An 18,302-nucleotide genomic window follows, 5' to 3' on the forward strand; every position below is an offset into this window, starting at 1 on the left:
ATGGGGTACCCAAGAGCCCATATAGAATCCTTTTGTAGGTTCTCTGTAGGTAGGAGAAAATAACAGGCCAACCAGAGAATATTGAGAAGCAAAGCAGCTAGTAAGCCTGATCTTTATTAACTGTTGCAACAGGGTCCTCACTGCCACATGCAAGAGACAGGAGAGACTCCGAACCATGCGCTCAAGCCCTTATATAGCCTTTTGAATTGCCCACCCTGGAGCCCAAGACCACCCCTCCATACATACATCATAGAAGGGGTGTAGCCCAAGAACACCCCCTAGTACATCATACATACATCAGAGAAGGGGCGGACTACAACAGAAATCTGAGTGCATTGTTTTTATCCTGTCTGCCAGGTTGCCTGATTGGATTACCTGGGCATCCTGACCACTCTTTTGTTATGATAACTACTCAATTCCTGAATCCAGGTCACAGGCTCACCCTCTTCATTTCTTAAATGTGCCCTTGAGACAGAATTTGTGAGCATAGAGATAATGGGGAGGCTCCCCATTTCCTTCAACCTTGCAGAGAAATATTTGAGGTCATTTGGGAGAGACAAAATGGTTTCAGGACCTTTTTTCTGTGGGGTTTCAGACATGTGGTTTATACATTTATATATGTGCTTGCTTGGTACATTTATGAGCAATATATATATATATATATATATATATATATATATATATGGCCTTAAAATTCTTATAATTCACATCAGCGCTAACTGTTGGGCTTGCTGGCTGGTGCTGATGGGAGTTGGAGTCCAACAGCAGCTGGAGGGTACCAGGTTGGGGAAGGCAGCAGTGGCTAGTCAAATATTCCTTCATACCTTGAGGGCAGATCCACACCATGCATTTAAATCAAAACAAGAGTAAAATCTATTTAGGTAACATTGACAATCACTTGCTGTTCTGCTGCTTTACTTAATCTGATAATTAAAAACATAACAGTGTTTGCCAGCTGTCATTTCTCCCCCAACCAGTAGCTTTTACTGAATAAACAGTAATGTAGCATTCATGATTCCTGTGTTTCAAATTTAAGATTGCTTAGTTATGCTGCGCCCATCCCCAAATCACCAGCGGTTGTTCAACAAGTCGGGCTTGCCTGTGGTGGATGTTGTTGTGGACCCCCACATTGTAAACCATCTTCGACCGCACCAACGGGAAGGGATCTCATTTCTTTATGAATGTATGATGGGAATGAGGTGAGAGGATAATCATTTTGTACTTCTTTTTAAATTGCGTGAACAAAAGCCGAAGTATAGCCTTTCAGTCATCTGCAGCAAATCACACAGGTGGGCAAACTTTCTTCTTGCTTTCTGATTTCATCGGTCTTTTTAGAACTTTGGCATGGGGTGGGAGGCAGGCTGGTATCTCCGAAGCTTATTGAGAATTGGTCCACATGTCATGGGTATGCTGTAGTGGTAGGAAATGGCATAGCCCTGGTGGTTAATTCGGTTGAATTGCATTCGGACCAGCTGCAGCAGGAGGTTTCTATTAATGAATAATGCAACCGATTCTCTCTTAGCAAATTCCACCCTCAGAGAAGCAGGGCACTCATTCGAGATACACTTGACACGTTACATATTAACAGGGAAGTTAGTGAGAAAGCTCATTGTTGAAATTGCTATGCCATTTGCTTAACATAAATTCTGTAATTTGAAATAGGGATTTTAAACTGCAATCCTATACACACTTACCTGAGTATAAGCCTCATTGGACTTCTGAATAACAACAAAGGAGAAGACCACAATGAAAGGAGAAAGTAGGGATATTGATTCCTGTTCATTCAGTAAAACTGTTCCAATCTCGTTCCCTTATCAGAGTAAGTTGAGGAAGCTTTTGCCAAAGTTAGGAGCTTTCTAGAAATTTGATTCAGGTTGTATAAGAAAAGAGCCTCAGAAACTTAGAAGGAGGTGTATTCTAGGCAAAAATACTAGATTAAGCTAATAAACATAAACATTATTTTGTTATTCATTTTTGTAGCCTTTTCTGTATACAGTGGTACCTCAGGTTACAGACGTTTTAGGTTACAGACTCCGCTAACCCAGAAATAGTACCTCGGGTTAAGAACTTTGCTTCAGGATGAGAACAGAAATCACGCTGCGGCGGCGCGGCAGCAGCAGGAGGCCCATTAGCTAAAGTGGTGCTTCAGGTTAAGAGCAGTTTCAGGTTAAGTACGGACCTCCGGAACGAATTAAGTACTTAACCTGAGGTACCACTGTATTAATGTTTTTACCCTTGTGGGTTTTGTGGGGTTTTTACCCTATCTGGTTTTGCACTAAAATGAATTATTTGATATGCACCTTGTAACAACATTGTTATATTATTGAAGGTGTGTGACTGAACCAACACATACAAATAGTAAGTAAACAAAATAAAAATCTAAGGCCAGGCCTCAATACATATTTTTGTGAAAAAGAAAAAGAAAAAAGGACTTACATTGCTTAACAATATGGATTTTCCTAAGACTGGTTTGTGGAGAATTGCAAGGTTTAAAAGAAGAAGAAGAAGAAGAAGAAGAAGAAGAAGAAGAAGAAGAAGAAGAAGAAGAAGAAGAAGAAAGTATTAACCATGCAATTGTCTTTTTTCAGAGTAAGCTGTAGATTTGGAGCCATTCTTGCAGATGAAATGGGTTTAGGAAAAACTCTGCAGTGCATTTCAGTCCTCTGGACTCTCCTGCGTCAGGGGCCATATGGATGCAAACCTGTAATAAAACAGGCACTGATAGTCACTCCTGGGAGTCTGGTGAAGAACTGGGGGAAAGAATTTCAAAAATGGCTGGGAAGTGAGAGAATCAAGGTGTTCTTAGTGGATCAGGTGAGATAATAGTCTGGTTTGTACATCATGTTAAACCATTCTTAAACCACTGTTAATTGAAAAATGCCAAAGAACATTCTGCAGATAGAATCCTAGAAGGGACCCTGCGGATCATCTAGTCCAACCCCCTGCAATGCAGGAATATGCAGCTGTCCCTTATGGGGATTGAACCTGCAACCTTGGCATTATCAGCACCACGCTCTGTTTTGTCATACACTGCCTTCTTTCCACGCGACCTACTTCTTGCCCTAAGCTGCCCCTCTTCCTGACTTCCCATAAGGCTTTACAGTGCCCAGCTGCTAGCATTACCTCATCATGTCACCATTTCCCTTTCCATTGGTCAGCTCCAAGAGCGAGGGGGTGGGAATCTTAGCAGTCTTTAGCAACTTTAATCAACCTGCAGTGTTCTCCTTACATTCTCCCAATAAAGAAATGCCCATAATCCTTTGCAGCATGTGTTTTTTTAGAAATCCTTTTCTTCCACTCCTCTGGTCTACCCACTGGGTCCTTGACAATTGACCCATTACCATAAATTTGAGCTCAGTAAACTTGCCGATCAGAAGGTCGGGGGTTTGAATCCCCGCGACAGGGTGAGTTCCCATTGCTCGGTCCCTGCTCCTGCCAACCTAGCAGTTTGAAAGCACGTCCAAGTGCAAGTAGATAAATAGGTACCGCTCCGGCGGGAAGGTAAACGGCATTTCCGTGTGCTGCTCTGGTTCGCCAGAAGCGTCTTAGTCATGCTGGCCACATGACCCGGAAGCTGTACGCTGGCTCCCTCAGCCAATAAAACAAGATGAGCACCGCAACCCCAGAGTCGGCCACGACTGGACCTAATGGTCAGGGATCCCTTTACCTTTACCTTTAAACCTTACCTGTGTTGGAGCCATTCCCCATCTCCCCTCCCCATCTGCTCCTGGATGGTTAAAAGACTGCTTTCAATAATGCACACTTAAGTATTTTCATCTGTTTCATTTGTAATGATCAACAGGAATAGAACCTCTTTTGAATTCCTTCCACTTACTTGGCATTCTCTCTTCTATTTCTGTGCTTTGCTATTCAGGCATAAAGTTGCTGCTGCTGTGAGCTGTACCTACTTGGATAAAGTAGGTAGAGCTCAAAGTGATATGTCAAAGAAATTCCCTTTAAGTTTTCAACTCCAGCTTGAGCTGCAGCTGTGAATTGAAGTGGGGCAGGGATGGGGGCAGGGAAAGGCAGAGTTGGATGGGGAAAAGGATCCTGTTATTAGTCAGAGTTAGCGGCAACGTGAACTTCAGGAAATTTTCTAGTGAGAGCTGCTGAATGCCAAGTTTGGCTTCTCTTGCTTAAAGTTGCAGTAACCTGGTGGGCAATTTGGGCAGGGCAACAAAACAAACACACGTAAAGCATCGTTAGGGAGGTACTTACATTCACATGTAATACTAAGCCATAGTTAAGGTCAGTAAAGCAACAACAAACCATGGTTTGTTTTCACAAACAAGGCATAGTTAAGGCATTTTGCTGGGTTAGTACATAACGCTAAGCCATGGCTTATTAACTAAGATTTCTTTAAACCATTGTTTAACATGATGTGCAAACCAGGAACAATGTTCACCTGCCACCTGTAACAATGCTAGGTACTTTCCTTGGTGTTTGGATAGACCTCAGTTCTATTTTTACTGTTGCAGAGTCTGTTAGGTGGTTTGAGAATGTTTACACTGCGCCTTGTTAGCATTTGTATTCCTGTTATAAAAACTGGAAAAATCATTTTGAGTGTTGCTTTTGGCTGCTTCCCCATGTGGGGAAAATAAAATCGAGATGTAACTTTACAATTCTACATTGACATGCTGTGTGGTATTGTCAATGGAGCTACCCAAAGACTTGCAACACAACGAAGTAGAAGCACGTCACCATTTGTGAATAGTGAATAATGAGGAGCTTTTTAGCAGCTTTCTTTCTTTCTTTCTTTCTTTCTTTCTTTCTTTCTTTCTTTCTTTTTCCGATCAGCACTGCCAGGAGGAGAATAGCGTTTCCTGTTATGGGCCTACCATGATCTGTCATTCCACCTTTCTCCTCTGCTGTTAGAACAAATGTAACAATTGATAGGAAAAAGGGCAAAAAAACCCAGAACACCAGGGTGCCTCCCCCTCACCAGAGTCATTATTCTGCTTTGCAATTAACAGAAGGTGCAACATTTTTCGATTGGAGAGTATGCATGTGAATTAGGATGTTTATATGCACATGCATGCATAAGAAGCCCACATCATGGTCAGTGTGAGAAACAAGATGCTGGGCTTGACATACCATTGCCCTCATCTAGCAGGGCTTCCCGCATGAAAGCAATAGCCCTCTCTTGCTCTTCTTCCCCAGTGGCTGGTGTTCAGAGGCATGGTGCCTCTCATCCTACAGGTAGTGTACAGCCATCATGACTATTGGTCACGGATAGCTTTCTCCCCTGTGAACTGGAGTAATCACTTTCGTTGTTTTTTAGTCGTGTCCGACTCTTTGTGACCCCATGGACCAGAGCACGCCAGGCACTCCTGTCTTCCACAGCCTCCAGCAGTTTGGTCAAACTCATGCTGGTAGCTTCGAGAACACTGTCCAACCATCTCGTCCTCTGTCGTCCCCTTCTTCTTGTGCCCTCCATCTTTCCCAACATCAGGGTCTTTTCCAGGGAGTCTTCTCTTCTCATGAGGTGGCCAAAGTATTGGAGTCTCAGCTTCAGGACCTGTCCTTCCAGTGAGCACTCAGGGCTGATTTCCTTAAGAATGGAGAGGTTTGATCTTGCAGTCCATGGGACTCTCAAGAGTCTCCTCCAGCACCATAATTCAAAAGCATCAATTCTTCGGCAATCAGCCTTCTTTATAGTCCAGCTCTCACTTCCATACATCACTACTGGGAAAACCATAGCTTTAACTATACGGACCTTTGTTGGCAAGGTGATGTCTCTGCTTTTTAAGATGCTGTCACCTTTGAGAACCATCTAAACTAGCAACTATGCCCATGTCTTATGGCAGTGACATACACAGATTAACTAACTGCTATGTGAGGAAGTAAACACACAGGCATTTTTGTTTCTTTAAACTGCCAACTTGCCTGACCCACAAAGCATTATAATTCTCTCTCCGATCTGCAGGATCACAAAGTAGAAGAGTTCATCAATTCCCCGCTTTATTCAGTCCTGATCATTAGTTATGAGATGTTTCTACGCTCCTTGGACCAAATACAGAAGGCGCAGTTTGGCCTTGTCATTTGTGATGAGGGACATCGCTTGAAAAATGCTGCTATTAAGACGACGACTGCACTTGCCAGTCTGTCTTGTGAGAGGAGAATTATTCTGACTGGTGAGTACTTAATCATCCTGTTGCCAGCAAACGGACTAGCATGGGGATAAAATAAGTGTTTGTTACATTTATGAATGTAGCTGGAGAGGGAACACTTCTCAGGATACTACATGAAGAGTTATTTGTGTCCAAACAAGATGTTGAGATCAGACCCCTCTAGCTGGAAGCACTGTTTGCCGTACAGTAAAAAAGATAAATTTACATTGTAATGCAGAAGATGAATAAAATGTAAGCATCTCTGGGGGTCGGGGGGCGCCCTTCTGAAGGTGTAAATGCATTCCTTTTCTCTTCCAAGGTACTCCAGTACAAAATGATCTGCAAGAATTTTATGCATTAATAGAGTATGTAAATCCGGGAATACTTGGTCCTTTGTCTACATACAAAAAAGTATATGAGGAACCTATTCTCAGATCCCAAGAGCCTTCAGCAACAAAGGTACATTATCATCAAAATCTGGAATTGAACAGCGTGGTTTAAAATTAAGGGGCACCCGGTGCTTCTTGACAATTTATGAGGAATGAGCAGTTCTTTTGGATGAGATTGTGCAGAAAGGCATTACTTAACTTTACCCTTGCAGTGTTACATGCGTTCATACTTCTAAAACCTGAGTAGGATTTTCAGAATTTATTGTACAACACAAACGGCTCCGTTTGGTCTTATCTCCCTATAGTGACTTCCATTGCTGAATACAGTGGTACCCCGCAAGACGAACGCCTCGCAAGACGGAAAACCCGCTAGACGAAAGGGTTTTCCGTTTTGGAGGCGCTTCGCAAAACGAATTTCCCTATGGGCTTGCTTCGCAAGACGACAGCCCATAGGGAAATCTCAGGGACAGCGGGGAAGCGCAGCGCGTCTTCCCCACTGTCCTCGGACCTCCTCCGAAGCCTGCCGGCGGGGCGGGGACACCTCCTCCCGCCGCCGCCGGGCTTCGGAAGGCTCCTCCGAAGCCTGCCGGCGGGGCGGGGACACCTCCTCCCGCCGCCGCCGGGCTTCGGAAGGCTCCTCCGAAGCCGGGCGGTGGGGCGGGAACACCTGCCGCCGCCGCCCGGCTTCGGAACGGTGCTCCGAAGCCGGGCGGGGGGGAGGGAAGACCTCCCGCCGCCGCCCGGCTTCGGAACGGTGCTCCGAAGCCGGGCGGGGGGGAGGGAACACCGGCCGCCACCGCCCGGCTTCGGAACGGTGCTCCGAAGCCGGGCGGGGGGGAGGGAACACCTGCCGCCGCCGCCCGGCTTCGGAACGGTGCTCCGAAGCCGGGCGGGGGGGAGGGAAGACCTCCCGCCGCCGCCCGGCTTCGGAACGGTGCTCCGAAGCCGGGCGGGGGGAGGGAACACCTTCTGAAGGCGGGCGGGGGGCGAAAGTCTTTGCTCCCCCCTGCCTGCCTGTCCCGGAGGGCTTTTGAAGGCAGGGGGGGAGCAAAGACTTTCGCCCCCCCGCCCGCCTTCAGAAGAGGTCCAGGACCTCTTCTGAAGGCTGGCGGGGGGCAAAAGTCTTTGTCCCCCCTGCCTGCCTTCCCAGGGGCTTTTAAATCGCCCCGGACAGCGGAGAAGTCCTCCGCTGTCCCGGGGCGATTTTAAAATGCCGCCCGCCAGCATTTTAAGATCGCCCGGACAGCGGAGAAGTCCTCCGCTGTCCCGGGGTTTTTTAAAATGCTGGGGGTGGGAAGAAAAGCCCTTGCCCCCCCCCAGCCTTCAGAAGAGGTCCGGGGACAGACTGTCCCCGGACCTGGTCTGAAGGCGGTTTCCCTAGGAACGCATTAATTGATTTTCAATGCATTCCTATGGGAAACCGTGCATCGCAAGACGAAAAACTCGCAAGACGAAGAGACTTGCGGAACAAATTAATTTCGTCTTGCGAGGCACCACTGTACTATTGAAAACTGGCGAAATGCTCATAACTTTTGCTGAGTGGGGTCTGCACAGAGCACATCAGTATGCAGAGGCACAACATATTTGGCACAATGAGTGGGAAGGGGCCATAACCTAGAAGCAGAGCCCATGTTTTGCATGCAGAAGGTCTCTAGTTCAAAAGGGGTTGGAAAAGATCCTTGCCTGAAATCCTAGAGATCCAGTCCCCATAAACGATACAGTAGTAGCTGGACTAATGGTCTGATCTGTTACAAAGGAACTTCGTACGCTCATAATATGCTCATATTTTGAGGATCCCTACTGTTATTGGATGAGTCACCCAGTATCAGGGGTGGGTGGCAAGTTTGGTGTTCATTGCAACAGTTGTCCTCAGGCACAGTACTTCACTCTTCCCTATAGGAGTGAAATGACAACTATTGACTTATGCAGGAGAAAGTTAAGGGGTGCATGTTAACAGTGGATAAGTCTGCTTCTTCCTCATGGAAACCCTATTGCCTTAACTCTGCTCCAGATTGCATTTCTTAGCCAAGCTAGAGTGGTATGTGAACTTGAGAACTGGATTTATCATTCCCTCTATTTCTGAAACACTGTCACCACCCACCCACAGTAGGGGGATGTATCAGAACTGCACATGCTCTGTACTGACTCTTTGTGGAGGGGGGGGATGGAATGGAGTATCCTGGAGGGGGACGGGGCTGCCTGACTCAAAGAGGAACACTCCTCAATACAACATTGCAGGTCTCTATATCTATAGATCATTACTATTCAGCTGAGCTTGCTTGTATGAGCCAGTTTGACTGTCCATTTCGTTTACTTAGGAAGAAATTGAACTGGGAGAGAGAAGAGCAGCAGAACTGACTCGCCTCACTGGACTCTTCATTCTGAGAAGAACCCAAGATGTCATAAACAAATTCCTCCCTCCTAAATTGGAGAGCATACTTTTCTGCCGCCCAACAGCACTGCAGCTCGATCTCTATCGAAGTCTGATGAGCTCTCCGTTTGTTAGATCTTGCCTTCAAGGTAGTCTGGAAAACAGCTCCCATTTAATATGCATTGGAGCTCTGAAAAAGCTTTGCAACCACCCCTGCCTTCTCTTCAAAGCAATAAAGGTTTGTATATTGTGCTTTGTTTAAACACATTGTTTACAAAGAATCTCACATTATTGGTGCCGTGAAAAAACACAATGGACAGCATTTCAGTCAACATAAGGACCAGCAAGTATCAAAAACCACATAAGCATATCAATAAATTCACAAATTACAGTAATTCAAAATGAGTTTATCACAAAAATACAATGAAACTATTCCCAATTATATTAATTCACCTAAAAAACCTGATTCAGCAGCATGATAATCTTGTTAAGTAAGGTGCTGCTTCTGTACTTTCTAACAAACCATCTGGGAGTAGGAGCAAACCTTGAAAGTTGTGAATAACTATGGTGCTTGCAGAGTCAACAGATCTGAGTGGGCAATGAGAGGAAGAAACAAATTACATGCATACATTGTGTGGCAGGCACATCTCTTATTTCGGTCAGTTCACCTCCCAGCTTTTATCTGAGCTTCCCTTGTAGCCCCACCCCCATCTCTCACCTGGGGTTCAGATCATTACTCCCTCTAACACAGCCCTAATGCCCTTTGATGTTTACCCTTTGGGAGTGACCTGCCCATGGCAGCTTTGGGAAAGATGCTTCCCTCCCAGATACTGCTGCAGATATATGCCCCCCCTCTCGGTTTCTACTTTCTCACCTGAGCACATGGAACAGCTCTTGAGGGTTGTTAGTATCAGCAGTGGCAGCTGCAGCTGCAGTTGAAGGCATTGGAGGCAAGGATCAAATTCTTTTCCAGCCCTTCAGATGTTCTGGCTGCTGTTACAGGACAAATGAATTTTCTTTGTCTCCCTTTCCCTTTGCCTCGAGGCTGCCCTGTTTGTTACTTACTACAGCAGTGCCTGCTGCTACTGCTACCAGCAGATCAGCAAAAATCCCTTGAGAAATTATGTACTTCAGAAAGTAGCCGCACCTTTTGATTTCTTCAAAAACCTCAAGCCTGGAAAGTGTGAAAATGAAATGCTAACCTTTATCAGTTCCATTTCTTACAGTCTTTATTCTCTTAGCTGGCTTCTGCACTCATTATTAATTGGGCTTTTCTTATCCCGTCTCCCCAACTCCTTCTCAAACTAGTTAATAAAAGATGTCAAGAGATGCCAGCGTATTTTATCTTGTCCTTTTACAAAGCAATGCCTATTGCTTCTGTTGTATTATATTGCCAGTAGCAGCCATGATTCCTTCAGGGCAATCTTTTAAAAATGTATGATCTCCTTGAGGTTCCTGCATTCCAGGGGGTTGGACTAGATGACCCTCGAGGTCCCTTCCAAATCCCTACAAATCTATGATGCTACCTTTATGGAATCTTTTCCATGCTGATTTTCCTGCCAAGGACCTGCCAAGCATCCCCTGCCTAAGATGCTGCTTTATTTGCTTTAGTGGCAACTTTGAACCTTCTGCTTGGAAATACATTATATTTATATATATTTGTGTGTGTGTGAGTGTGTGTGTGTGTGTGTGTATATATATATATATATATATACACACAAAACGTAGTCATTTCCTCTGCCTTCCCCAACACACACGCACACAGTGGATCAGGCCCACAGGCGGAGGCAGGATGTGTCATAGTAAATTTTACAGGCAGCTCTCTTGTTCCATCATGATGCTGCGTGATTTTGCATGAGGCTGCAAAAAAGCCACGGTACATAGCGTGATACCCAATTTATTAGTACTGGAATAATTGCAGTCCTGTATATAGTTTCATGGGAGTAAGCTCCATGGAGCTAAGTGGTGCTGATTGCATAGTTTAGACTTGTAAACCTTACTGAGCTTTAACAAGAGTTTTTTCAAGCCATGCAACTTTTTGCCTTTAATTAGAAACACACACAATCCTACAAAGAAGTGTTGTCATTTAAACTGCTGGCATGCAGTGGGAGCTCTGTCAAAGGGAAAGTAAGAATTAATACTTGCAGTATTATCTACGTATTCAACATTTTGGGATATTCTGTCCTCAATGCTTTATAACACCCACTTTGGCTGCAGCATCCTTTTATTCACTTCAGAGCAGCTGAAGAAGGAAGAAGCAGAAATGTTTTGCTGTAAGGCTTTAATAACTTTTGTTTGTCACTGAAGGGGAAAAAAAAAAACAGCTTTAGTGATTAACTGCACCCTTCCAGGATCCAGAGTAAACTTGTCTGAAGTGTGGTGCTTGATGCTTTAAAAATAATATGTCATGTTAACAATAAAAGCCACCCAACTTTTAATGAACTGTTCTTTTTCTAGGACAAAGGATGTGATCCCAGTTGTGATGTACAAGAGAAACAGAACCTCCATGAGGCTTTGCTTGATATTGTTTCTCAAGAACATACCCCAACCTCTTTTTCTGAGACTGACTCGGGGAAGTTGAACGTGCTGACGCAGTTGCTGGCAGCAATTCGGGAACTGAGCCCTGCAGAAAGGTAGGAAATTGGTTTGGTCAGCTTCTCTCTCTCTCTTTTTTTAGTGTAGTTGAATCTTTTGATTTAATCTGATTTCTCTCAGATGACATACACCTAGAACAGATGATCCTAACAATCGATGTTATAATAATAATAATTTATTATTTGTACCCTGCCCATCTGGCTGGGTTTCCCCAGCCACTCTGGGCGGCTTCCAACAAAGACCAAAAATACACTAAAATGTCACACATTAAAAACTTCCCTGAATGTCAGATGTCTTCTGAATGTCAGGTAGTTGTTTATCTCTCTGACATCTGATGGGAGGGCATTCCACAGGGCGGGCGCCACTACCGAGAAGGCCCTCTGCCTGGTTCCCTGTAACTTTGCTTCTCGCAGTGAGGGAACTGCCAGAAGGCCCTCGGCGTTGGATCTCAGTGTCCGAGCAGAACGATGGGCGTGGAGATGCTCCTTCAGGTATACTGGGTCAAGGCCGTTTAGGGCTTTAAAGGTCGACACCAACACTTTGAATTGTGCTCAGAAACTTACTGGGAGCCAATGTAGGTCTTTCAAGACCAGTGTTATGTGGTCTCAGTGGCCGCCCCCAGTCACCAGTCTAGCTGCCGCATTCTGAATTAGTTGTAGTTTCTGGGTTACCTTCAAAGGTAGCCCCACATAGAGAGCATTGCAGTAGGAGATAACTAGAGCATGCACCACTCTGGTGAGACAGTCCGTGGGCAGGTAGGGTCTCAGCCTGCGTACCAGGTGGAGCCCATTTTGCATGGGCAGGAGTAAAAACAAGGCAAACCCCCTCCCTCCTGAACCACAACAATGCACTTCTTAGAACCATGCAGGTGGCGTCTGGCTAAAACACTCTTGCTCAACCTCTGCCCCATGGCTATTTGTCACCCTGTGCTCTTTGAAGGAAGAAGGCTAGGTCTCTATAATGTTGTTCATCTGATAACCTGGCATTCACTGAGTTTTAGCAAAGTTGTAGCCTGGGAAGCAGGCTAGTATTGAGACAGACGATTGGTCCAATCTAGCTCAATATTGTCTACAGCCCTCAGCTGCTATGATGACCCCCCCCCCCACAAAATAACCTCTTCCACATAGCATATGGGACCTTTTTAAAAAACTAGTTACCGCAGGGGAGTGTTACCCTCCCCTTCCCAGCTGCCTGCCTCTAATTCACCCTGCCGCAACCCGGGCAGGAATTAAGAAAATATCTCTCATTTGTCATTTGTGTGAATGGAAACTTTCTTGGGGGGGGCAGTGCTGAGGAGGGGATGCTGCAGGCCAGATCCAAAAGTGCTGCAGACCGCATGTGGCTTGTGGCCTGGCACTTACCTGGACCTGTTCTGTGCTAAAAGGAGCCTTTCTCGACTCTATACCTAGAGGTTCCAAGGATTTGAACCCTGGACCTTTTTGCATGCAAATTATGTACCCTGCCCTTGGTACACACGCTAACGATATATACGTTTTGGAGATTTAAATGCAATGAACATGAAGGAACTGTATTAGCCAGTAACAGATCTACTGTATTCTGGATTGACAGAGTCGTCGTGGTATCCAATTACACACAGACCCTGAACATATTGCAAGAGGTGTGCAAACGCCATGGATATTCCTATGCAAGGCTTGACGGCAACACTCCCGTCTCCCAGAGACAGCAGATCGTTGATGGTTTTAATAGTAAATTCTGCCCATCTTTTATCTTCCTGCTGAGTTCAAAGGCTGGTGGCGTGGGTCTGAACCTTGTTGGGGCCTCCCATTTAATCTTATATGATATCGATTGGAATCCAGCCACGGATATTCAGGTTTGTTGTGAATGTCTGAAAAGCCTTTTACACCAGGCATCATTAGCAGCAGCTGTTTAATGGCACACATTTTTGTTCAAAGAAACATTCAGATTGATACCATTTTGTATGCAGGCCTGTGCCCTGGGGTTGCTGAGCATACTTACCAAAGACGGATGCAGGTGGAATTAATATATTTTCCATTGCAGAAGTTTAACTTACTTTCTCACAGGAAATTTCAAACAGGATGCTCCAAGCCCAATTCAAATAGGCAAACTTCTCCCTTCCGAGGGTTATATGGTAGTTACTTTGAGAATAGCTAGTTGCATAGGGGTCTCATTATTTTGAGCTCAGCTGCAAGAAACGAAAATGCCATAACTGATTTATGCAGGATGGTTAAAATATCTGAAGTGCTGAATAATTCCCCTTGCATTCGTTGTCTGAACCACTCGTTGAAGTAAGCCATTGCCATTATATTATTATTATTATTATATTCAACTTATACATTGCCCTATTCCTGGAGGTCTCAGGGCGGTTCACAATAAGACCACAACATATAAAATCAAACCAAAAGCAGTAACCCATTAAACCCCCCTCTCCCCCCAAAAGCACCAGTTCCTCATGTAGCTCACTGATCTTGAAACCGAGGAAGGTTAAAAAGAAAATTTGTGATCTGACATGGAGGCTTGTTGCTCAAAGAAGTTTTAAAAAAATAGTCGCTGGGCTTGCCAAAGGCCTTGCACACCTAAAGTTGTTCTTTGGATCTTAACCATTGTTTTGCACATGTGCACAGACACACACAGGGTAAAAAAAATGTAGAGATGGCTGCTGTTTTTAATACTAAATTACTTTTAAAATTAGATGTGTATGGAGGAAACGGGCTTTCATCCAGTGGAGTCGTACATTACCTTAATTTGTTGGGAAAGGGTTAGGGATGGTAGAGATGCTGTAATCGTAATAAAAGGGGGTGGGGAGGAGCCTGTGTGGTTTAGACAATTCAGTTTGGTTGGTCGTGGCCACTGGATGCTTTGCTCTTGAAATCGATGATACACGTTCTATTGGTTTTAATGGAGTCATCTTAAGGCCTCAGGGAGGCCTGATTTGGAGTGGCACTGCAGTGGGGTTTTAACCCTTTACCATTGTGCTGAGTCTCTGATAGATAATCCCTTATGCCAGAAGCTTCTATTAGCTGTGGAAGGCCTGTGTGTGTTTTCCTCTCCATAGCTAATAGCAGCTATAGGGAGGGGTGCTGATTTTTGTTACGCAATTGGCAGCTGGAGGTTCAGGCTTGCACTCCCCTCCTGCCATGCCTCAGTCCAAATACTGCATCACCCACAGCTGTTTATAAGACAGGGAAGAGATGTTGGCAGCCCCAGTTACGGTTCTCCTTCACATGTAGTTTTGGCCAGTGGGATCCACTTTTTAATAAACATATATAGGTTTATGTTGCACTTGGTTTTCCTTATAATTTCCGGGACCTGATAGTTTGGGTCTGAAAAAGAACTGACAACCAAATGTTAGAGAAGCAGGTAAATTTAAATAAGGTGAGATGCGCTTGCCAGCCACAATAATACAGAATAGTGTGCTCAGTCATGTTTCCCTTCTCCTTCCCTTTTAGGCAATGGCCAGAGTTTGGAGAGATGGGCAGAGACATACAGTGCATATTTACAGACTGCTTACTACAGGTCCGCCGCATGATATTTGCAAACTCTTGTTTGAGTCTGGTTCGCAGGAAACACCTCTAGATGTATCCACTCTTAAGAATTATACAGCATTTTCTGTTGGCTTTTATTTCAGGCCCTCACTTCCAGAAATAAAAGCAGTGTTTCTGCTTTCTTCAATTCAGGCACAATAGAAGAGAAAATATATCAGAGACAGATCAGTAAGCAAGGGCTCTCTGGGGCAGTTGTCGACTTTTCCAAGGGATCCGAACACATCCGTTTTTCTGTTGAAGAACTTAGAGATCTGTTCACCCTGCATGAAGAGTCTAGCTGCCTTACCCACGATTTGCTGGAGTGTAAATGTACAGAAAAGGAAGGTGACCTAGGTGAGTTTTGTTTTGCTTTCGTTCCTCCTCTCCATTGGCCACTGGCTCCTCTCCAACTCAGTATACAATTTGGTTCCCAGCATTCCCTTAATGTCTTTATAAGTTGCAAAAATAGGGATTGGTAGCTTTCAGTGGTAATTGCTTTTATGTGAATAACAAATTGCCTCTTTGTGCAACTTCTAAATCAGGGATGGAGAACCTGCTGTTGCCCTCCTGATGACTAACATCCAGCATGGCCAATGGCCAAGAGTTAGAGGTGATGGGAGCTGTAACAGAATAGATTAATAGAATTGTGGGATTTGAAGGGACTCTGAGGATCATCTAGCCCAGGCTTTCCTCAACCTCGGCCCTCCAGATGTTTTTGGCCTACAACTCCCATGATCCCTAGCTAGCGGGACCAGTGGTCAGGGATGATGGGACTTGTAGTCTCAAAACATCTGGAGGGCCGAGGTTGAGGAAACCTGAATTCTAGCCCAACCCCCTACTTTGCAGCTCTCCCATACAGGGATCAAACCTGCAACCTTGGTGTTACCAGCACCATGCTCTAACCAACTGAGCTATCCAGGCTAACAGCAGATTGTGGTGCGCAGGTTTCCCAGTTTGTGTTCCAAACTATGCCTTTTGTGCAATAATTTGACCCATGTTTAATCATAATCACAGGTGGTAGATTGGGGACAGATGAAAGAGAGGACTTCTTCTCACAGTGCAGAGTTAACCTACGAAATCCACTATCTTAGATATCTTTTAAAAGGGGATTACACAAGTTCATGGAGAATGATGTTATCACTGGCTATTAGTCAGGATGGCTGTGTACATATTATCTCCAGGATCAGAGACAACATGCCTCTCAATTACCACTTGCTGAGGAGAAACAGCAGAGGACACATAGTGCTTTCTTGAACTGCTTGTGCGCTTCCAGGTACATAGAATCTGGCTGACCCCTTTGGGAAAGAGGATGCTGGACTAGATAGGCCTTTGCTCTTTCAGTCACACACTCACACACACCTACACACGCTTAAACACCTTAAACGGGGACAAATTAAGGACTCGTTCCCATGATCTTGTATCCGTTTCATAATTTTCACACTGTTCTCTGTCAAAAATAACAGATTTGGCATTCGATGTTCTTCCCTGCGTCTCTAAAAATGCCATTTCTTTCAGGTCCCTCGGAAAACCTTTCTCTACAAGATTGCCAGCTTGGCCAAAGCAATGTGAAACCTGACTCAAAAAAGCCTCTCTCTATGTCACAGTTGATGCAATGGAAACACTATTCTGGGAATCACGAAAATCTTCCCGATCCCTTTCTTAGAAGAGTAAAAGAAAACATTACATTCGTTTTCCAAAATATGACCAACTAAATGATGCCATCTAAACAGGGACGTTAGTTTCTCCCTTAGTCACAATGGACGTTTGTGCGTTATCTTTTACAAGCAAAGCAAACTAATGGGATTGTTGGGGAATTATAAAGAGCATGTAATAAGGTTTATATTGGGGAAAGATTTAAGAATAAATTATGGTTGGGGAAGACATCTTGTTTACTATTACTTTTTCTGATTTGGTGTCATAAATAAAATTATTTTGTAATATCTTTCTTGGAGCTAACCCAGCCCAAGGGTTTTCTTTATGTCATACGTAGAAGAGACCTTCTTATTATCATGGCTATTATTTCCGTAGCAGTAAGCCTTCATTTGTTGCTCAGTTTCCATGTCTTCACAAGGCTGTGCTACCATTGCGTATTCCAAGGGTTGAGCACACACTTTTGCACTTGGGCAAATACTTCTCCTCTTATTACTTATTACTAATGGAATCACCATAGGAATGTTCTATACATGTCGTGAGCCTCTTTTGGATAGTCCCTTTGATGCAGTTATTGACAAATGACATAACACCAGCTGTGCGAAGATTTGGTGGGGGGCGGGGAGAAATGTTGTTATTATTATTAAAGTGTGCTTTTCTAAAGCACTTAGTAAGTTAGTATCAAATGATCTACCATTTGCATTCATTGGTCTTACTCCTGGGGTGTAGTTATTAGTCATGATCATTTCCCCTCAGCTTGGGGCTGCCGGCTGAAATCCCACCTTCTTCCCTGACTTTCTTGTATGTTAAAGAAATGTTTAAAGGAGAAGACCATAGCTCAGTGGAAAAGCCTCTGCTTTGCATGCAGAAGGTTCTAGGTTCAATTCCCAGTAAGAAGCAGTGGCGGGGAGGACTTTGGCAAGTCACTGACGTTAGTAGACAGTGATGGATAGGATGGACCTGCCATAATTTCTGAGGCCTCAGGTACATCGCATCAGCAAGATGAAGAATATCCTCTAATAATATTTTCCATCCCAGGATGTTCTGTGCTATCACTTTGATACAATGAGCAGACATATCTACCAAGCACAATGCTTTTCACCAAATCATAGGCAGTGTTTGTGCTGAAACATAAAACTGCCCAGAACACTTGCTACAGCTTTTGTAGTCTAATTTCATACTATTTCATATAACATCTGACCAATTTCCAACAATAATGCTGTGCATGTTTATCTAACCTCTTGGTTTTATTCAATTATATCCTATAACCCAGTGATGAATGCAAACAGAATGAATACTATAAATTAAAGGACATATTACTCCACACATGCACACTTCTTAATTTATTTTGAAATGTATAGCCTGTTGTTGGAGGAATTTTCTCCACAAAGTGGACAATAATCTCCAGTAAAAACCAACTCTTCTTGACAACGAAGTAAAAATGCATCTTGAGAACAATAAACCAGCTCGGCACAACTTTAATATATCTGGAAAAAATTATCTGAGCGTTTGTTGTTCTATTTTTATTTTTATGTAATTGTTGTATGTCATATGCTGTTATTTAAACAAAGATGTATATCAGTGCAACCACGTTAGCTTTTATTCATTTTTGTCTTTATGTTACAAAAAAGAACAATAAACTAGCATAAACAATAGACTACAGAAACAGAACATAAACTTAAAA

The 18,302-nt window shown here is 44.1% G+C and overlaps 1 protein-coding gene across 7 annotated transcripts in view; it reads left to right on the forward strand.

Moving 5' to 3' along the window:
* LOC308481229 (fibrinogen silencer-binding protein-like) overlaps positions 1–16,912 on the forward strand; it is a 37,812-nt gene extending 20,900 nt beyond the window's left edge. For 2 of the 7 annotated variants that reach the window (XM_081013332.1, XM_081013333.1), the window contains exons 6-16: positions 1,037–1,199; positions 2,589–2,814; positions 5,927–6,134; positions 6,430–6,569; positions 8,818–9,108; positions 10,923–10,997; positions 11,328–11,503; positions 13,035–13,296; positions 14,894–14,960; positions 15,122–15,322; positions 16,484–16,912. In XM_081013332.1, the coding sequence (XP_080869458.1) occupies positions 1,037–1,199; positions 2,589–2,814; positions 5,927–6,134; positions 6,430–6,569; positions 8,818–9,108; positions 10,923–10,997; positions 11,328–11,503; positions 13,035–13,296; positions 14,894–14,960; positions 15,122–15,322; positions 16,484–16,680 (2,006 nt within the window). In that variant the 3' untranslated portion in view covers positions 16,681–16,912. Of the gene's footprint in view, positions 1–1,036; positions 1,200–2,588; positions 2,815–5,926; positions 6,135–6,429; positions 6,570–8,817; positions 9,109–10,922; positions 10,998–11,327; positions 11,504–13,034; positions 13,297–14,893; positions 14,961–15,121; positions 15,323–16,483 lie in introns of those variants that run through there. The other 5 variants (XM_081013334.1, XM_081013337.1, XM_081013335.1 and 2 more) reach the window with 5 other exon arrangements.
* The last annotated feature ends 1,390 nt before the right edge of the window (positions 16,913–18,302 follow it).

Source organism: Podarcis pityusensis (assembly GCF_964106645.2).
Source record: "Podarcis pityusensis genome assembly, chromosome: 7".
NCBI lineage: Eukaryota > Metazoa > Chordata > Lepidosauria > Squamata > Lacertidae > Podarcis > Podarcis pityusensis.